The sequence below is a fragment of the Emys orbicularis genome, chromosome 17 (assembly GCF_028017835.1).
Source record: "Emys orbicularis isolate rEmyOrb1 chromosome 17, rEmyOrb1.hap1, whole genome shotgun sequence".
Taxonomy (NCBI): domain Eukaryota; kingdom Metazoa; phylum Chordata; order Testudines; family Emydidae; genus Emys; species Emys orbicularis.
The window spans coordinates 3,395,012-3,414,884 of NC_088699.1; the positions used below are offsets into that span (position 1 = coordinate 3,395,012).

The following is a 19,873-nucleotide window of genomic DNA, read 5'->3' on the forward strand; positions in this document are numbered from 1 at the left end:
GGTGTCACTACAAGGCAGAGGTAGGTACTCTCAGTATGACACAGATGCTTAATTTCTTAAAGGACCCACTTTTAATTGATTTTTAACTAAAGAACATAACCTTTTATTTCTGCTATATCTTTTATGAGCCAGGATGACCAGAACAGAACTCACCACTCCAGATGGGGGTGCACCATCAATGTATATAAAGGCATAATGTGATTTCAGTATAACATTTGCATCATATTCTTAATACATCCTAACATTTTGTTTGCATGTTTGAGTATAATTTATGCATGATTCATTACTTGTTGCAGTTTGAAGATAATCCAGCACTGGCTGTTCTGAATGAAAGCCAAATCACCAACTGGTGACATGTCATTAACAAAGCTTGCTGAAAACCTACATTGTTGAGCTCTTCTTCCCCTCCCCCCTTAAAATTGACCTCCCCTGCCAGGCAATGTGCTTTAAGAACCTGTGATCTCATTGTTGAGAAGCTAGGTCCCCAAAAGGTTACCTTGTTTCATTTTAATAATTCTTTGCACTTTCAGCTAAGAATATTTTGTTTTCCAAAGGGTAAGAGTTTAGTTAAATTAACTCACGTTTTACACATTCAAATTATGCATGAAGGATAAGCAAATGCTTTGTAGATTAATTCTTATTTTCCCGCCCCCACCCTCTCCAGGTAGTTGGAATCCCATTTAACTATTCAGGAATATTTGGTTATGCACCTTTATACTGCAATTTTAAAATTGGGCTCACCTCACATTTTCTTTCCTGAGAATATTTCAGTAGAAGTTGTCTAAGTGCCCTATATTTTGTGAAAGTTCTAAGTTCTTAATCTGTAAACTTTAAAGTTTACTAGCTTTTGATTCCCTCACTTATAAAGTAGGCTGCTTCTCTCATCGGATGTTAAAACATGAAATCCTCCATTCCATAATAAAGTCTCATAATTATTTCCCCAGGGCACCTTGTCGATAGCTCAGCAGCACTCTATCTTCTGGCAGTCATCTCCCATCTCTTCTTCAATACCTTGAAGGCTGCTTTAATGAATCATTAGATGTGTTGTAAGAAAATACATAGCTTAATGCAAAAAGGGGATTTGCTGCTGCATGAGGATTCTGTCTGAACAATTAACTATGAAACCAGTGCATAGGTCTGAAGCTGAAATTCTTAGACAAAGTTTCCTGTGTGCAGTAGTGAAATCCTACCTACAGTTACCGAGCTACCTACCTACCTACAGTTACTGAGTTATACACCGCCCAGTAATCCAAAATTCCCTGGAAGCTTTCCTCAGTAGCTAATTACTTTTCTGGGGTCTTCTGTTGATATTATAACCTCAAAACACTAGGGAGGAAAAACTTTTGTACTTAGTGTGACAGACACAGACCAGTGGGGTACAGGAGTCTGGTAGAGGGCAAATATACTGGTCACTGGATGAGTAGTTTTCTGTTCCCTGAGTGACCAGAGCAGGGGATGCACTAGAGTAATCAGGAACCTGCTAGAACCAATTAAGGCAGGCAGGCTAATTAGGACACCTGGAGCCAATTAAGAAGAAGCTGCAAGAATCAATTAAGGCAGGCTAATCAGGGCACCTGGGTTTTAAAAAAGGAGCTCACTTCAGTTTGTGGTGCGAGTGTGAGGAGCTGGGAGCACGAGGCGCAAGGAGCTGAGAATGAGAGGGTGTGCTGCTGGAGGACTGAGGAGCACAAGCGTTATCAGACACCAGGAGGAAGGTCCTGTGGTGAGAATAAGGAAGGTGTTTGGAGGAGGCCATGGGGAAGTAGCCCAGGGAGTTGTAGCTGTCATGCAGCTGTTACAGGAGGCACTATAGACAGCTGCAGTCCACAGGGCCCTGGGCTGGAACCCGGAGTAGAGGGCGGGCCCGGGTTCCCCCCAAACCTCCCAATTGACCTGGACTGTGGGTTCTTCCAGAGGGGAAGGTCTCTGGGCTGTTCCCCAACCCACATGGTGAATCTCTGAGGCAAGAAAATCCGCCAATAAGCGCAGGACCCACCAAGATAGAGGAGGAACTTTGTCACATTAGTTACAAATGTATATAAATGACCTTACAAATGACATGTGATTTGACATATACTGCCTGACATGCATCCAATTTTTATTTACAAACTTTTTTTTAGCATTGGATGATAACTTGCTGCTTCTTTTCTGTACTCAGCTGTTGATGCCCTGTTGAGAATTTCTGTTAATACCTTTTGTTGAACATCCTTTCACCACATTCTTATGTAGTATTGGGATAAAGACAGATTGCTGTAGCTTGTTTCTCTTTCCCTTCTATGTTAATTTTCGACGTGAAAGGGATCTCCACTATAAAGATGAATCATTCTCTTTCACTGGGCTAAGTTAGTTCAGGTACCCATGGAAACAAACAGATTTGCCATGTGGTGTGTTTTCTGTTATTCACAAAAAGACTCCTAGACCAGTTTTTTATATGTGACCTCCCTCTGCTCTTCCTGTAGACGTGAAAGACATTAGTTAACTGAGTCAGACAAGCCCTTCAAAAAGAAGCGTTGGTCAGATTGATGATGACAGCTCTTTGGACTGATAGCATTAATTTTCTCCCCTTTGCCTCAGAATACCTTGCATTTATATAGCTCCTATCATTTCAAAGCACTTTTCAAACTATAGGAATCATGTCAACCACCTCTGGGGGTGACATAGGGTAGGTGTTAATAGTGCACACCAACACTATAGAACATTTTAAGACAGGAAGCCAAAAGTGTCACAGCCAATTGGAACTTCTGGTAGGCAGAATGTCATTACCTCAATTTCAATTTGAGCAGGATGCTGGGGTTAACACTTCACTTTTATATAAAATGACTTTGGGATGTTTAATGGTGGTCAGAACCTTGGTTTTACATCTCCTTTGAAAGATGGTTCCTCCATCAAGGTATTGCCTACTATCACCATGCTAAGACATTTCTTCCAAATCTCTACTGAACGAGTGTTCTGCCTACAAAGCTACCAACACCACCTCTGTTCAATAGCAACATGCTTTGTCTTTGTCTTCCATCCAAGTGCTGAAGCCATCCTGGCCTTGCTTAGCTTATAAGATCTGATGAGATCATAAGGGAGATGCCTGGAAATCCCTACTGCTTCTCCAAGTAGCCAGCAATTTTTGTTTTATGCTGATCTGACATGAATATATAAAAAAGAATGCTGAAGATGATTGACAAAAGCAAAATAGTCCATTGGAGACAGGAATTGCTTTAAGGCTTTTGTTAGTTCTACCCTGATGACTTTCAATTCTCTTAAAGAATTTTTTAAACTTCAACGTAGATATTGAATGTTAGTCTGCTTTTATGGAGTTGTCATTGGGAAATATGAGTTTAATACACATGCTTGTCACTAAACTGTTTATAAATATCGATGATTGATCAGCTCCCAATTGACCAGTAAGCTTTCAACTTGATTCTAGTGCTAATGGAACTCTAAAGTGAAATAATTTATTGATCTACTCTGTCAATACATATTATTCAGAAGAATTAACTGTAAGGAGCTTTGGGGGGGAAAGGCAAACATTCTCCATAAAGACACAAGATGATACCATGACTCCACAATGATATTGGAAGCCATTGATGATGTTCCTTTTACTTCATGTTCCTCCAAACACTGCTGTTGGGTTGATTCACTTTGCCTTCCCAAAAGTACTGTTATTTAATATTAATAGTAATGTTCTGGTCTACTCTTCTAGCTCTGTAGATGAGCATGATACTTTACAAACTCTCAGGTAGCTTAGGCATTGCCCCTAAGGGTTTCCAATTGAGTGTGAACAAAAACCAAAAGAAAAGAGGAGGCATGAGAGTTGGAAAAGAGTCTCCTAAGAGATCAATGATACAGTTCAGATTTTTTTTAAAGTAGGGGAGGGAGGATGCATGGCATGTGATAGAGAGGGTGAAGTTACGAGCAAAAAGGGCTTCTTGGAGTGGAAAAGAGAGAGTAGAAAGTGGAAGAAGCCAAAAGCAGTGTCATGCTACAGGGAGGTGTTTTAGGGACCAATTGACCCAGTGTGTGTTTGTTCCCCTAGTGAAATACAAGTGATTTTTGGTATTGACTCTGTTACAGCTCTCCAAAGACAACTGTTGGACTCGGCCATTCTGTCCATCTTCCCTGCTGCTTTGCTACTGTTGATTGTAGTGTCACAGAGGCGCAGCAAAGCAATATTGTGCCTTAGGATGATCCAGAACTGTTTTGTCCCAAGGTGACTGTCTTGTTTCAAGGACCTTTATTGCTACCTTGCTAATTATTCTGGTTTCAGGTTCCCATAAAATGTATTGTCACATTTAAAGAGATCAAGAAAGGCCTGTTCTGCACTTGAAAAGTCTCCCAGTGTAACGATTTTGTTGGTAGAGTGATTATTTTTCACCAAAATAGTGTTATGGGTAGAACTCTTAGTATGGGTGCAGTTACATCAGTATAAAGGTGCTATATACAGAGAGAGCTTCTTCCTCTTCCTGTACAGCTCTATGCTATACCAATATTAGCACTTTTCTACTGGTTAGCTGCACCTACCCCAGGATGATTGAATGGCATTAACTATTCTGATATAGTTGTAGTAGTATGAGTTTTTATGTGCAGATCAGCCCAACTTCCCGAAACAAAATAAATTCCTTTTCATTATAAACCTGCTCTTGAGAGCCAAACATTTCCAGCATCAAAGGTTCTGTCTGCACAGCATCTTGGAGTCCATGTGAGCAAGCTCTCAGCCCAGGCCAACGGGTTCGCGCTAGCGCTCTAAAAACAGCTGTATGGACAGCATGTGGACGTTTCAGTTCCAGCTGGAGCTCAGGCCCCGAAGCCCACCGTCTCCTTAGGTTTCAGAGCCTGAGCCGCAACTTCTAAGAGGTGTTACGCAGCTATTTTTAGAGCACTAGCGTGAGCCCCACTAACCCAAGACTCTCAATCCAGGCGCGCAGGCTCACTCCTGGGGTTCCAAGTGCTGCATAGACACAACCAACGAAGTTTGGTCATAACTGACCTTATTTTAACAATGTTGTGGTTATCAACAGAATGCAACCTTAGCAATATACCATGGGACCTGGGAAAGAGAGTTGGGCTTTTATCTCCAATGCATTCCTGACTCTTCATTCTTGCTGACATTAGATCAGCGTTCAGAGAATTAGCAGGGACTCCTGTTCTGTATAAAGACATGTCGGGCTCAGCAAGTTAAAAATATTGTGAAAAGGTTGGGGGTCTGCCTCTATCTTCAGCGAGAGAGAGCTCTTTTTCTAACAATGTGGGTTCCCCCCTCTGAGAAGGGCAGCATTGAACTTGTTCTCCTATTGCTCTATTTTATGTTGTAATGCTTGTAAAGTATTTAATCTTTTCCCCCTCCAAAACAAAACTTCTCAGACAATCTAAACCTCAAACTGTATCAGGACCCATTTGATTTTTAAACCTTTATGCTCCTCATGTGGGTTTAGTCAACAGAAATGTAAGGGTTGCATCCTCAGCTATTATCCAGTCATATTGGTATATATGGCGTATACTCTGTGTGTTCTTGAAACCTTCACCAGCCAAGGAGACTGGTACTTCTCTAGTTATGTTGTCCTTTTCTCTTCCCTGTTCTTTGTTAAACACGCTAGGTCTCCACGAGCCACAGCTCTCACATCTTTCTATTTCCCCCAGGTGTAACTGAGCTTAAATGTTTGTCTTGAGAGAGCCATTCCATTCAGGTTAGCTAAATAAAACTTGAGCTGCAGTTGTAAGTAATAGACTGCCCATTCGTTTTCTGTTTGATCTCCTTGTCCTATAACAGAATAGAAACCAAATTTTCAAAAAACTTTTCTGAAATGCCTTGTCAGCATCTTTAATTGCCTGATTATTGACAGTGTTCTTGATCATTGAGGGGGGAAGGAGGTGTGCCTGACTTTTCCAGAATGAATGAGATTTGAAATAGAAACATGTACTTTTGTTATGAAAAGTTATTTTAGTATCATCTAGACCAGTGGGTCTCAAACTTCTGTACCAGTGACCTCTTTCACACAGCAAGCCTCTGAGTGCGACCCCCCCCTTATAAATTAAAAACACTTTTTTATATATTTAACACCATTATAAATGCTGGAGGCAAAGTGGGGTTTGAGGTGGAGGCTGACAGCTCGCGACTCCCCATGTGATAACCTCACGACCCCCTGAGGGGTCCCGACTCCAAGTTTGAGAACCTCTGATCTAGATCATACTCTTGTATGTTTGTAAAATATAATGTGTAGCTGCTGCATCTAGTGCTAAAACAGCATTGTATGATTAGAATTACGTGAGCTGGCTGGCTCATGGATAGAGGTCTCAGCAAGGACAAGTGTTTTAAGGGAATTTGGTGACATGATGGAAACAAATTGAGTGTTTTGGGGTAATCTAACTATGTGGCATCTCTTTCTACTCCAGCTGACGAGGAAAACCCTCCATTCTAACTCACTAGTAAAAGATAAATTAGTACCGGAGAGGACAAGCTTAGCCCAACTGATGAGCCTTCATTGCCAACTTGCCAGGAGCCTGAGGACTGCAGCTACCTTGCATGAAATAGAATAGATGGCAGCACTCTCATAGAACATAGACGCTATAGAAACTACGTGTGATCCTTGTAGAGTTCCATTGGCTGTATTTGACCTCAGGCTGCACTTTGATCATCTCTCCGTTAGAAAGTTCACTTTTTCACATTGTTCTAAATCTTTTAATTATGATTGATTGAACTCTCATTTACTCAATTATTTTTATATCCATCACACCATAGTGTATCAAACAAGGCTTTCAGGTGCTGTCTTGAGCGAAACAAACGTGGATCCCCACAGTTCAACCAAACTCCTGATTCTAGGATCTCTGCCATAAGAATGTTTCTAGGCTTGTCTCTAATGTTGTCTCATCTTTTTGTGTTATTTTGTTTGTTCTAATAATCTGCACTGTTACCAAAGTTGCACGCTTTTGCCTGCTCATAGCTTATTAAAAGGAAAAGTGGCAACAGGCTAATCGTTGAAGATTAGTGGAGAAAATGTGATCTCTGGAGGGTAGCTACATCCCATTCATCTGAAGGAGCTTTGCACACCTTGCTTTTCCGTTGTTTCAGCTTCCAGGTTATTTTTAGTACCAGCGATTTGATCCATTCTTTTTTTCCTCCTCCAGCATTGCCATGGCAACAAAAGAAAATATGACTTCGCAGAGAGGGATATTGAAGTCAATACAAAGCAAAATGAACACCTTGGCCAGTATCCTTTCTGAAAGAGCTGTGCTGCGAGTGCCTTCAGGAAGAAGCTATCTCGACACAATTCATTCTGCAAATTTGGGGTTCAACGTATTTTAACAGGCAATGGCAATATAACACAGTCATCATACATCTGCTGAGCCAAAGATTGCATTATGCCTGTCCCACTCCATCAATAAGATGTCTTGCTCGGATTACCAGTGTGATAAACTTAGCTGTTGGGTTTTTTAAATGCAACTTTGAATACTACATATAAGCCAACATTTAATCTTCATTTAGAGATCTAGAACAACAAAATCTAACATACTCCAACTACATACACTCTGCTAGAAGTATTATTGTATTTTATTGTTTTCCTGGCATTTTACTTTCAGGGACAAATGGCTGCAGTTTGATGTGGATGTGTCATGGCTGTAGTGCAGAGCAAAATGTTTCCATGACTTGAAGAGCCCCTTGTGTCACTCAGACCTCTTGATTTTAAGTTTTTAGTTTGTTCGTTTCATCTCCCCCATTTCATGCTCCAGGCTAAAGAATGTGCTGGATTGTGAAGTCATGCGTGTTTACCATTTTTCCTACTATTTCTTCTTTTCCATTGTAGCAGCACAATGAGGGGCATTAGCCTCATTTGATTAGACAGAAGATATGTCCTGGAGATATGTAACTTGATGAGACATAAATTTCATTAGACTGTTTTTAGTGACTGGCAAGAACAAAAGCAGCTCAATAAACGTTAGCCTTAAAAGATTCGTGGGTGCAAAGACAAAGCTCTGAAACTTGCGAACTTGTTGCAGATCTCATTTTTATACATTAAATAAATCTCCGCATTTTACAGTGAGGGCAGTTCTTCCCTCTATGCCATGCAGTAAACAGTCTTCATCTGGGGGATAGGAACTATTTCTGTAGCCAAACACCATCCGTTGTTCCCGTTACCATTACTAGTGTTCTGCTAAATAAATTTCACAACCTTTTGTATTCAGCTAGCCCAGATTTCATGCTGGATTATATATAGGCTTCTGCATAAACACCAACTTTACGCTTTTCTGTTATCCTCTTCCTCTCATTGTTTTTTATTAATGAAGTAAAATTGTAATCTTGCTAACTAGCCATAAGGCCTTTTTGTCACATCTGTTTTCTTTGGTTTGTGATTAGTTCTGAACTCTTTGCTTTGCTGCTCACGTCTGTGTGGGCTCTGCCCAGTTTTGATGCTGCTTGCTAATATGACCTTAACTCAGACCCCCAAAGATCGGTTTCCCGCAGTGAACAATCTGATTCAAAGGATCAACCTACGGAAGCGACGGGACTCTCTCATCCTGGGTGGCGTTATTGGCATCTGTACCATCTTATTGTTGCTATACGCTTTCCATTGACGGACATTCTCCATAGACTCTGATAACCTTATCTGCTCCCAACCCATCAAGGAGAAGTGGGTGGGGGAAGTCAGTAGACCTGATAAACAGCCTGCACATGATGGCTGGAATATCAGCATGATGTCTAAGGTTTATGGTGGCAGACTTTACAACACTGGTTTTGAGCTGAAGCTGCAGTATTTCTCCTCCCCTGCCAAAACTATTTCTTTTTCTTTGGTCAAATTTTGCTTAAATATTTTTTTTAATCCCCTTTCTCACTACAAGGTAAGTAATATACAACATTTATGAGACTCAGTAGAGAATCTTCCCTACTGGATGATGGTAATGAAATCTGTCATTGGCTGTTAAGTGAAACAATTGTTAAGCTTCTCTTAGGTGGAATTTCTTCAGGAAGCCAGTTTCCCCTGAAGGTCAAGTACAGGACTAGATATTTTTGCCCTATAATAAGGATATTGCAGCTTTAAGCCATCAGGTTGGTTTGTTACTGATTACAACCTCTACGTTTTTTACTCATGATTGAGCTATTGCGAGTCATTTCTACTTAACTTGTGCTGTGAAAACTGTGCTCCTTCCCACAAATTCCTGAGACAGATAAGGATTGTTGAATTCACTTTTTGCACAGAAGATGTCTGAACTGCTATCTGAGGAGCACTTACAAGGTTTTTTGTGGCTTTAAGGGGACTCCAGGAAATATTTGCAGTCCTGCTTTGGAAAAAGGGAGCATAGTATCCTCTCAGTTTTACCGTAGTATTAAGTCATTTAAAGTGACCAAACACGCTTTCACCTGAAAGTAATCTTTTGGGTGTCAATATTTTGGTTTTGGCTGATATCACAAAAGGCTTCATAAAGACATAATAGTTTCAAAAGTCTATTTTAATTTAGATGAAAGGTATTCTAATAGCATTCATATTTTTACACTGTAAGTAGGATGGAGTCTAACCTGTACATTGGAAAGGGAAAATACATCGGTTATGCCTGATGGCCAATGTATCTGTGTGCAAAATTGTTAAATACATAACTCCTCATAGTAAAGAGTTAAATGAATGAGTGGCTGAATATGCAATTACGTTTCTTCTCTAGTATCTGCAAAACACATGTACACAGATATTTTTTTCAATTGTTCATTGTCCAAACACAGCAGAGATTTTAGATTGTTAGCAAAACCTGTTGGGTTTGTCTCTGCAGATGCATATCTGTTAAGAAATCTAATGTCAGGAATGTCTTTGATATAGCAAATCTACAAATTACAGGTTCTCTCCCCTTTCCAGTTGTTCTATGCCATCTTCGCCTGTCTTATAACCATAACTAGCAAAACTCTGAGGCACTGGCCTTTTTTGAAGAACTTGATTAACTATTTGCACAACTGACTTACAACACTCCCAAATTTAATGTGTCTTCCCATTAATCATAGTTGCCAGAGGCGGTCCGGAGACCTTCCCTTGTCTCCAGGTCCTCCTCTGTGCTAGAAGAAGACAGGCCACCCACAACAGTTATAATTCATTTTATTACTGCTTTTATAGTGTATGTGCAGTACCCTGTTGGAGGGAGTAAAGAATTGTGCCTGTGTAGTGTGTGTATGAAACCACACAGTTGTATAAACTGTATTGTTCATTTGGACTTGAAAAAGGCTTATGTGCAGAATACCCTCTTTGTGCCAAACAGGCTGCAAAGACTCGTTTTGTCGGTTATTTTGGGGATTAGAAGGCACTTGCAATTACTGCTAGTAAAATTGAGGTTTGTCTTTTTAAATAAGGGATGGTCGTTTGGTTGATTGGGGAATATCCCTGGTTTTGAAATGAAGTGCTCATTAGGTTTTTTCTTGATAAAGACTGAAGGATAAAGGAAATTTATTAATGAATCTCTATATATCAAAACTCTTCTCCCCTGATACTTTATTTTCTTTGATTTTTCAAAGGGCCCTGACTGGCAGTTATGCTCCATTAGGGTTTATAGGATTTGGTTGCTATGTAGTTGGCAATTATAAGACCTGCAAATCGTAAATAAATTCATTTATTTAATCTGATGACCAGTCTTTTTAATGAGCTTAATTGATTTGGTGCATTATTTAATCTTACTGTGTATTTAAAAAAAGCTATGGAAAATGTGCAGATTGTAGCAAATATCAATCAATTTGTTAGGACTGTGGAGGAGCTGATATGTTATAGGGCATAAAGGAGTAGAAATATGATGAATTCCCTTTGAAAATGAGGGGTTAATATTGGAGGTGGCATTTCAGTGGTTGGCAACTGCTCAGTGACTTTGATTTGGTGCTGGTGTTGAGAGGGTTTTGTATCAAATATATTTAATTATCCTAGCAGAATTGCCCTTTCGTGAGCTACTGTCAGCCATGTACCTGACACAAGCAGGCATCCAGCATCTCTCTAAAATGGATAGAATGGCTGGCCTGGGGGAGAGACTTGCTAAATGCCATGAGTCTCTTTCTAGCATGGCTCTATAATTAGGGACAATGGACCTTAAAATAAGGGAGAGTAAACAGAAAACAATGGGCTGATTTAAGATTTAATCCGGAGTCTCTGACCCACTGCTCCTCTCTTTGCAGCTTGTTCACCTGCCTCCTATTGCAAAATGTATTTCCATATTTTTTCATTGTGTCCAGCACTTCTCTGCCTTTCTGGTTCTCAAGGCCAGTTAGAGGCGCCTGTCTTGGAGGTGGGGCCCCTCAGTAGTCCCATCAGTGACACTGGAAGTGTTGCCTTCCTGTTTATCCACCAGCAGGAGCTGTAGGGAGAAGTTGTGGCCAAAGCACAAAAACAAGCTTAGATCACTTTCAAGATGCTTCTCAGTCTCCATCGCCTCTCAGAGGGGAAACACATTGACCTGCGGGGGCTCTACTATCACTTCTTTCCATGTGCTGTTTGTCAGTGACCAGCCACCCGTTGTAAAGCTGTCTGGTAAGCCATCAGCTCTCCTCGAATTCCAGAAAGAGCTCTTCTGCCCTCTTTTACCCAGCCCCAAATAAACACAGGAACATTTCTTCCTCTTCAGTCTCCTGGCCCACTTTCTGGCTAAAAGTTGCAGCATGATTTTTCAGACTCCAGTCACCCGAGCAGCAATCCTGGTAAAATCCAGTGCTGCCTGAAAATCCTGCCCGTAAGTAGGATGCACAGCAATGAATTCCCTGAAAATGTTATAGGCGTTTTTATGCCAAATGAGTGTTGCCTGTTGATGCTGTGCTTGGCAGCCTCGGTACCAGACTGCTGTTCCTGCAATACTATTGATCACTATTCTGTATCCTTCACTAGAGAGAGAGAGAGAGTGCAAAGTAAGGATGCACAAAGGGTTTTATTTTATTCCCTCAGCCTGTCTCTGGGACCAGTAGAATGTTCACCAGATCCCTCTTCATTAATAAGACAGGACGGTGCTTCTGAGTCTGCCTGCTGCTGAGAGGTTGTAATGGAAAACACAGCACTTTCATTCTTCAATTAATCCCTGGCAAATTTAGGAACTTCTGGGCATAGGGTTCTGAATTCAGTTAGGAATTCGCACCGCTCCATTAGATAACCAAGCAATGCTTTTCTTCAGCTCCGTGCAAAAGTCCTCTTTTGAAGGGCCCAACAAAATCAGAATGTGCAGAACATAAAGTTCTTCACTGGGTGTTGAAAATAAAAAGGCAAAAGTAGATCTGTAGGCAGCATGTAGGTGTGAGACATGCATTGATAGTTCAACTGCCAGGGCTTTATTCCTCAAGGAACCCTGAGAATTGCTGCACAGGGGGTAACGGCTGGCCTAGCACTTTTGGCTATGTAGTTAATTTAGCCAACACAGTTAAACTACTAAAGTAACTAAAAGTTGCTTCCCAAGCACCCTTGATGCACAACAGGATTTTTTTCCTATTGTTTTCAACTAACATTCAAGGCAGGGAAGGAGGACACAGGCTTTGTTACAAAGGGTTTCAGAATGATTTCCTCCTTTAGAAAGTGACAAAGTTGGTGTTACGAAACCCTGCAGGGAAGGGAGCATATGTAACAATGTGCAGAATACATTGAAAGACAACTTCCGACAAAGCTGAGCCATGGAGACATCTGCTCCTTGTGCCCTGTCTCTCGTCTCATGACTGGACATTTGCCTGCAGTGTGAAGCTTTCAGCTTTGAATGAGTAAGCTGTTGGTCTGCCCACCATTCAGAGAGCGGGAAGCCGTTCCAGTCACACTCTGTCAAGACTAACGGTTATTCTTTCTCATGGAAAATACCAACCCAGCCCCATGTATGTTCTTTTCCAATTGCACTTTCTAATTCGTTTGCTTTTCAAATGGCTTCTTGAAACCTAACTATTTTATTGTACCTGTAATTATTTTTGTTCTCACCTAATGTGCATTTTCTGTCTGTATAGAAAAGCTTTGTTATGTAATTTAATAATAAATTAGAATTCTAAATGATGGTGCTTTTTTGTTTCCCTGTAAGAGTCCCAGGCTGCCTACACCTCAGTTTTAAGAGGTGGACAAGACTTAAGTCATCCAGTCCATCTCCCTACCAGTGCAGGATTGTTACGTAGAATAAATGTTCTAATGTTTTTCTCCATCTTGTCCTAAATGTCCCAAGCAATAGGACTTCTATCCCTTCCTATAGCCCGACTGGAAGTGTTTCCACATATACAGCAGAAATGGACACCCTTCCTCCTATTTATACCCATTTGTTCCACTCTAAATAGTTCCTCTCCCTTCTTGATGTTTAAACCCTGATTACGTTGTTAGACTTTGATCCCTACCCTTTTAGTTCTCTCTAGGCCAGCACTATGGACATAGTTCCTTCCTTCTCAGCCTCTCTAGCCCCATACTCATTTATTCTCTGAATCCCCTCTAATTTGTCAGTATTTTTCTGGTAACGAGGTCCACAGGATTCCTCCACATCTGTGACTAAAATTGCACTGGCCTTGTTAGTTGCCATACTGTGTTGAAGACTTGTGTAATTTGTTGTCATCTCACACCAGAAGTGAATGGTGTTGGTTACTGAAGTAGACAGTATAACAAAATGTGACAGCCATGCATGTGCTTTCTCCCACACATGCAAATTTGGTCCATTCTCCTTTTTGCTGTGGGCATTTACGTTAGAATCACTTCAGTATCGTGATGGTGACTGCTTTGACGGGGTTTCAGGCAGTGGGAGCAAGCATTTTCCTCATTTCAAGGTGAGCTAAAAGGCTTCTGTGACCCAATACTATAAAGCGTTTACGCCAACACAGGCGTTGGTGCTCATTTAGGCATTAAACTGCAGATACATGTACCAAAAAATCTGAAAAATCCTATCTATGTAGGCACTGGTTCAAAATCCTTTGAATTTTTTCTCCAAGAGGTAATCAATAGCAACTCAAGAAGTCTAGGAAAATCCTCTACTTTTTATATGCTTGTGAGGTTATCAGCTCACACGAGAATTCAGAAAAAGTATAATTTAATGGAAACTTAATGACCTCCTCCATCCACAGTTTAACACATTCCCTCCTTCCCCATCCCACTGATGTTTAGACACTGTGGATTCATTTTTTTCATTTCACACTGTTTTCTGCAGGAAATTCTTAGTTCTTGTGATGGTGTTTTTTCCCTAAGCTGATTTTCCTCTACCTAGAAGTGCAGGTCTGTCTGCTTCCCCTCTTCCCCCCTCACCACCACCTGGCAGAGGCCCCCTGGCATAAGCTTAGCTTTCACATAAATGCCAACTAGTCCTGCCATCCATCTGAGACTACCTGTCAGAGTGATAGAAATGGGCTGCTCCCTTGAGTCACTGCCTGTATCTATCCTTTTCATTTGAATGCACAATGTAACACCTAGCCAGCAGGCTGTTGCCTGCTACTTCTCATGTTTGTGCAGAGCACTGGAGGAAAACCTGTCCATAGCCAAAAGGGATTAGAGAGAGCCGGGCATGCTGTCACTTTTAGCACTTGCTTTAATTCAGGCTAGCTCAGCTTCCCCGGCTATGGAGATTCAGATCCACCTCTCATCTTGGGGCACAAACCTCTGCCACCTGGCCTTGGAAGTGCATCGTGGCAGTCGGTGTGATCGCCTGTTTGAACACTGATGTAGCAGAACTTAAAAAATAGCTTTATTTTCTCTTGTAAAGGACTTGATTGATTAAAAGTTAAGCAACGTTAACGTCTTCCTCCAGCCAGAGACTGCCAATGAAACGACTGTATTTTTACAGCCGTTTAAATGAAGATGTTCTTGCAAATAATGGATCCTTGCTGGCAGGCAATAGGAATTGTTGTTGGGTTCTCTAGAGAGCCAGATAACACTGTTACTTCTGTTTAAAAACAAAACCCACATTGTTGCCAGTAATACCTTGAACTACTTTCTCAAACAGGATAAGTAAGCCATGGGATGTGACAGAAAACCTCTGAGTGTAGAAAAGGTAGATTTTGCGCAGCTAATCATTGCCCTGAAGTGCAGCACTGCACCTAAATTAAGATTATACTTAATCACCCCTCGTTTGTTTTGTCACTTGCTATTTCTTTCCTGTATGTCCTAGACACCTCTTCTTTGACAGAGGTTGTTTCGTATAGACGTCATGTGCCTATGTTTGTGTGTGTGTCATATTAAAATGAGACCCCCAACTGCAAAACTAATTCTTCCAAGTTTCAATTTCATTCTAAACTCTTGGTTATCTTCATAAATGTAGTAATGCACGCCCAGTGGGAATATCTTAAAACTTCACACACACCCTCACCCAAATGGCCTATAGGCTTGCCCAGTAGGGTACAAGGCATCTGCTTTTCTTATACTAATCCATGAAGACTCCTGGGAAGGGAGAGATCAGAAGTAAGTACTTTGTAGTAGAGGTAGTTGTGACCGGGGAGGCAGTATGATATAGCGTCTAGAGCAGAGGATTAGTAGTCAGAGTTTATTTGTGTCTCTTGCACTGATTCGCTGTATGACCTTGGGTAAAAAGCAACAGAGGGTCCTGTGGCACCTTTAAGACTAACAGAAGTATTGGGAGCATAAGCTTTCGTGGGTAAGAACCTCACTTCTTCAGATGCAAGTGAGGTTCTTACCCACGAAAGCTTATGCTCCCAATACTTCTGTTAGTCTTAAAGGTGCCACAGGACCCTCTGTTGCTTTTTACAGATTCAGACTAACACGGCTACCCCTCTGATACTTGACCTTGGGTAAGTTACTTTATCCATGTGCTTCAATTTACCCATCTGTAGAACAGACTTCATATCTGTGTCACTAAAGCAATGGGCAGCTTAATCATTTTAATGTGCCTTCAGGTTTTATTTAGTCTCTTTCAATCAGAATAAAATGCCATGTAATCTGATTCTGATGGAAGCGTTAATGTGCTGTGGACCTATGAAGGAATAGGCAGCATGCTCAATTTACCCTTCTCATAAGAGACAGCAACTCTGCTACTGGACAGAAGGGAAAGATAAACAAAGGAAATGGCTCTTACCATAAGACCCATAAGATAATTTCGGGGGCAAGTAGAGCCAATATTCTAGTGTCGAGCTGTTCTGTACTTTGCAATTTCCACCCGTCTGTTCCAGGGACTGAGATAAGGAACTACAGCACCTTGGACAGCTCCCCAGCTTCATTCAATCCTTTCACCTTTTCTGAGAGCCTGTAACAGGATTTTCATAGAAATGAGGACTGGCAGGGATCTTGACAGGCCAATTAGTCCAGTCCCTGGCACTGAGGCAGGACTAAGTATTGTCTAGACCATCCCTGACAGGGTTTTGTCTAACTTGTTCTTAAGAACCTCCAATGACCGAGATTCCACAACTCCCCAGGTAATTTGTTCCAGTGCTTAACTACCCTGACAGGAAGTTTTTCCTAGTGTCCAACCTAAATCTCCCCTGCTGCAATTTAAGCCCATGACTTCTTGTCCTGTCCTCCGTGGTTAAGGAGAACAATTTATCACCCACCTCTTTATAACAATCTGTTTAACAATTTTGGTTTTATTCAGAGCTGTATATTGTGATAATCCAAGATGACCATGATTAAAACAATGACTAGGGTGGGATGTGGAAAGAAAACAAATGATGGTGCAGTTCCTCATTAGGGGGTGTTTAATGATTTGCATAACTATAAAGCTGCTTGCAACATGACCAGAGAAGCAAAGCATGCAAACCTCAGTCTTCAATAGCACCGGGTTGTCCTCAGTAGCTGCATTAGAAACAAATAGTTCTTAAAACAATTTGTAAATTGGCCTTGTTGTCATGAATGTATGAGACATAGTAGCATGCGGTAGGGTGGGGTTGTGTCAGCTGCTTCAGGACACCTCTGCCAGTACAGCTTCATTGTGAGTGCTACTGCAGTCCTGCCCCTGCGGTATTCAAATCCAGAAAGTACTGTACCTGGACACTTGGCAAGTTACCTTTGTTCACCTGTACCTGGGCTAGCCTTGTAGTCGTTTGCATCTTTTATTTCCATTCACGTGAGCAATTTGTTTCAAGCAAGAGAATGTGATTGACATGTTGCTGGATAGCAACAAGAGACATGGGAGTTTGTGTGTTTCAGTGAGGCTCATGAAATAAAGAGGCCCACTTCATAATACATTTCAGAATCACCAAGCTGTGGCCTTGTTAATAGTATCTGAAAGTAAGGATAGGTTTCCATAGCCTTCATGTGCCTGTTTGTTAAACATTCCTGCCCCTGCAGTCCCAGCCTCATTCTAAATCTCAGATTCATAGAAATGTAGGCTGGAAAGGACCTCAAGGGGTCATCTAGTCCAGCCCCTGTGCTTAACCAGGACCAAGTGAACTAGACCATCCTTGTCCGGTGTTTGTCCTGCCTGTTCTTAAAAAACCCTCCAATGACAGGGATTCCACAACCTCCCTTAGAAACTTCTTTCAGTGCTTAACTATCCTTATAGTTAGAAAGGTTTCCCTAATATCTAACCTAAATGTCCCTTGCTGCAGATTAAGCCCATGACTTCTTGTCCTACCTTCAGTGGACCCAGAGAACATTGATCGCTATTCTCTTTATAGCAGCCCTTAATATATTTAAAGACTGTTATCAGGTCCACCCTCAATCTCTTTTCTCAAGACTAAACATGCCCAGTTTTTTAACCCTTCCTCATAGGTCAGGGTTTCTAAACCTTTTATCATTTTTGTTGCTGTCCTCTGGACACTCCAGTTTATCCACATCCTTCCTGTAGTGTGGTGCCCAGAACTGGACACAATACTCCAGCTGAGGCCTCACCAGTGTAGAGTAGAGCGGGACAATTACTTCCCGTGTATTACATATGACACTCATGTTAATACATCACAGAATGCTATTAGCCTTTTTTGCAACTGCATCACATTGTTAACTCATACTCCACTTGTGATCCACTATAACCCCAAGATCCTTTTCAGCAGTACTACCATCTAGCCAGTTATTCCCCATTTTATAGTTGTGAAGTACTTTACACTTGTCTTTATTGAATTTCATCTTGTTGATTTCAGGCCAGTTCTCCAATTTGTCAAGGTCATTTTGAATTTCCAATTCTGTCCTCCAACGTGCTTGCAAGACCTCCCAGCTTGGTGTCATCTGCAAATGTAATAAGCACACTCTCCACTCCATTATCCAAGTAATTAATGAAAATGTTGAACAGTACCAGACCCAGAACCATACCCCTGTGAAACTCCACTAGAAATGTCCTTTCAATTTGACAGTAAACCATTGATAATTACTCCTTGAGTACAGTCTGTCAACCAGTTACACACCCACCTTACAGTAATTCCATCTAGACCACATTTCCCTAGATTTGCTTATGAGGCACTTCAATTAACACATGTTTTTAAAGAGTGGTAAAGGGTTTTGGTCACATGCCTCCAGTTAAAGCCAACAAAGTCCATGTATTGCTTTAAAGATCTGGAGGTTTCATCTCCCCCTGAGACAGTGGAATGCACGGGTTTTGCACTTCCAGTGCTGGTGGTAAGTGCTGCATAAAATTCCATCTTCATTTGGAATAAAAAAAGGTAAATTATTTATAGATCTGCATCCTTTTTTCCAGCTCTCTAGAGTCAATAATTTATAGTAGCACAAGGGTACAATTTTTTATTAACTATCAACCTTCAATAGGACTGTTGTTCTTATCAAAATCTGATGTCCCTCCTGACGCTATCAAATGCCACAGATGTTGATGCATTATGGATGAGCTGTGCTCCAGTTCTTTAATCCTGTTGCAATTCCATGAGAAGGTTTCTTGTTGAAAGAGAACTGAGCATTTTTCTCTACATTCATAAGAAGAGGCAGGAGTTAATAGGCTTTTTGTGTTTTATCTACTGTTTCCTTGAAACTGGGGAGATCTTTAGCGCATGCTACTGTATGGATTTAATTTTCAAGATCTTGAGAGGGAAAATAGTCAACACTTATAGGTAGAGGTTTACATTTTCCAAAAATTGTCCAAGCAATTACTATTTATCCAAAATGCGGTGATTCAGACATAGATGCTATGCCGGCAATCTGTAGGGGCAGTCTAGTCTCTGGGATGAATGCCTTGAACAAGCTATGAATTTATCCTTGTCTTAATCTTCCCCATTCCTTCGGATATGTTCATAACTGTTTTATAAGCATGGGTTCATGTAAATTAATTACCACTTCTGCCTCACCTCTGCTGAATTAATATTGAATCCCAGTGACACTAAAATCTTTCTCACAGTTGACTCCCATTTATGTCAGTTATCATGGTAGAAAGGTATGTTGTGGGCTCTTCAGATCAAAATCCCACCTCTTCATTACTATGAATTGAGTATCCAACAATCAGATTTAAATCAACAAAATCCTCACCGGTCGCAGACAATGTATTGAATAAATCTACAGCTCTTCTGGTTTGTGCCATTTTTGCCTGCTAGTTTCAGCTTTTCCAATTCTTTTTAATGTAGAAACTCCTGTGGACTGTTTTGTCTTGATCTGTTTTTTGCTGGTTACATGTGTGATTCTTGCCACATCTCATGCTTTACCCTCTTGCCACCTCTTTTAGGCTTTCTTAACTTCTCCCCTGCCCTTCATAGCCTTTCTTTCTTTGTTCCTGATGTAAGACTAAGGCTGCTGGACTTCACTACCTGAATTCTTTCAGCACTGCTAGTAAAGCTGGGCACTCTCTCTGGATACATGGTCTCAAACTGTAATTAATGTTCCCCGTACGTCCTTGAGAGAGAGAATTTGCTGTTCTCTCCTCACCAGTCATTTTCTCATTTTCTTTTGTCTTCAGTTTCCCTTGAGTATCCCTTATCAATCAATGGTGTGTTTTTGGTGTCATCTTCTATAATCGTTTTCCTCGAGATCTTGCATCCTGTATGTTTTCTTTATCTTCCCTTTTTGCACGCGGTACATCCTGTCACATGCTTTCCCCTTCTTCCCAAACATTTGGCCTGCATTTC

General features: G+C 41.0%; 1 protein-coding gene across 2 annotated transcripts in view; it reads left to right on the forward strand.

The window, feature by feature from the left end:
* Positions 1–10,547, forward strand: part of GOSR1 (golgi SNAP receptor complex member 1) — a 61,197-nt gene extending 50,650 nt beyond the window's left edge. For both annotated transcript variants that reach the window (XM_065418216.1, XM_065418217.1), the window contains exons 8-9: positions 7,114–7,196; positions 8,435–10,547. In XM_065418216.1, coding sequence (XP_065274288.1) covers positions 7,114–7,196; positions 8,435–8,559 — 208 coding nt within the window. In that variant the 3' untranslated portion in view covers positions 8,560–10,547. The remainder of the gene's footprint in view (positions 1–7,113; positions 7,197–8,434) is intronic.
* Positions 10,548–19,873: the final 9,326 nt, after the last annotated feature.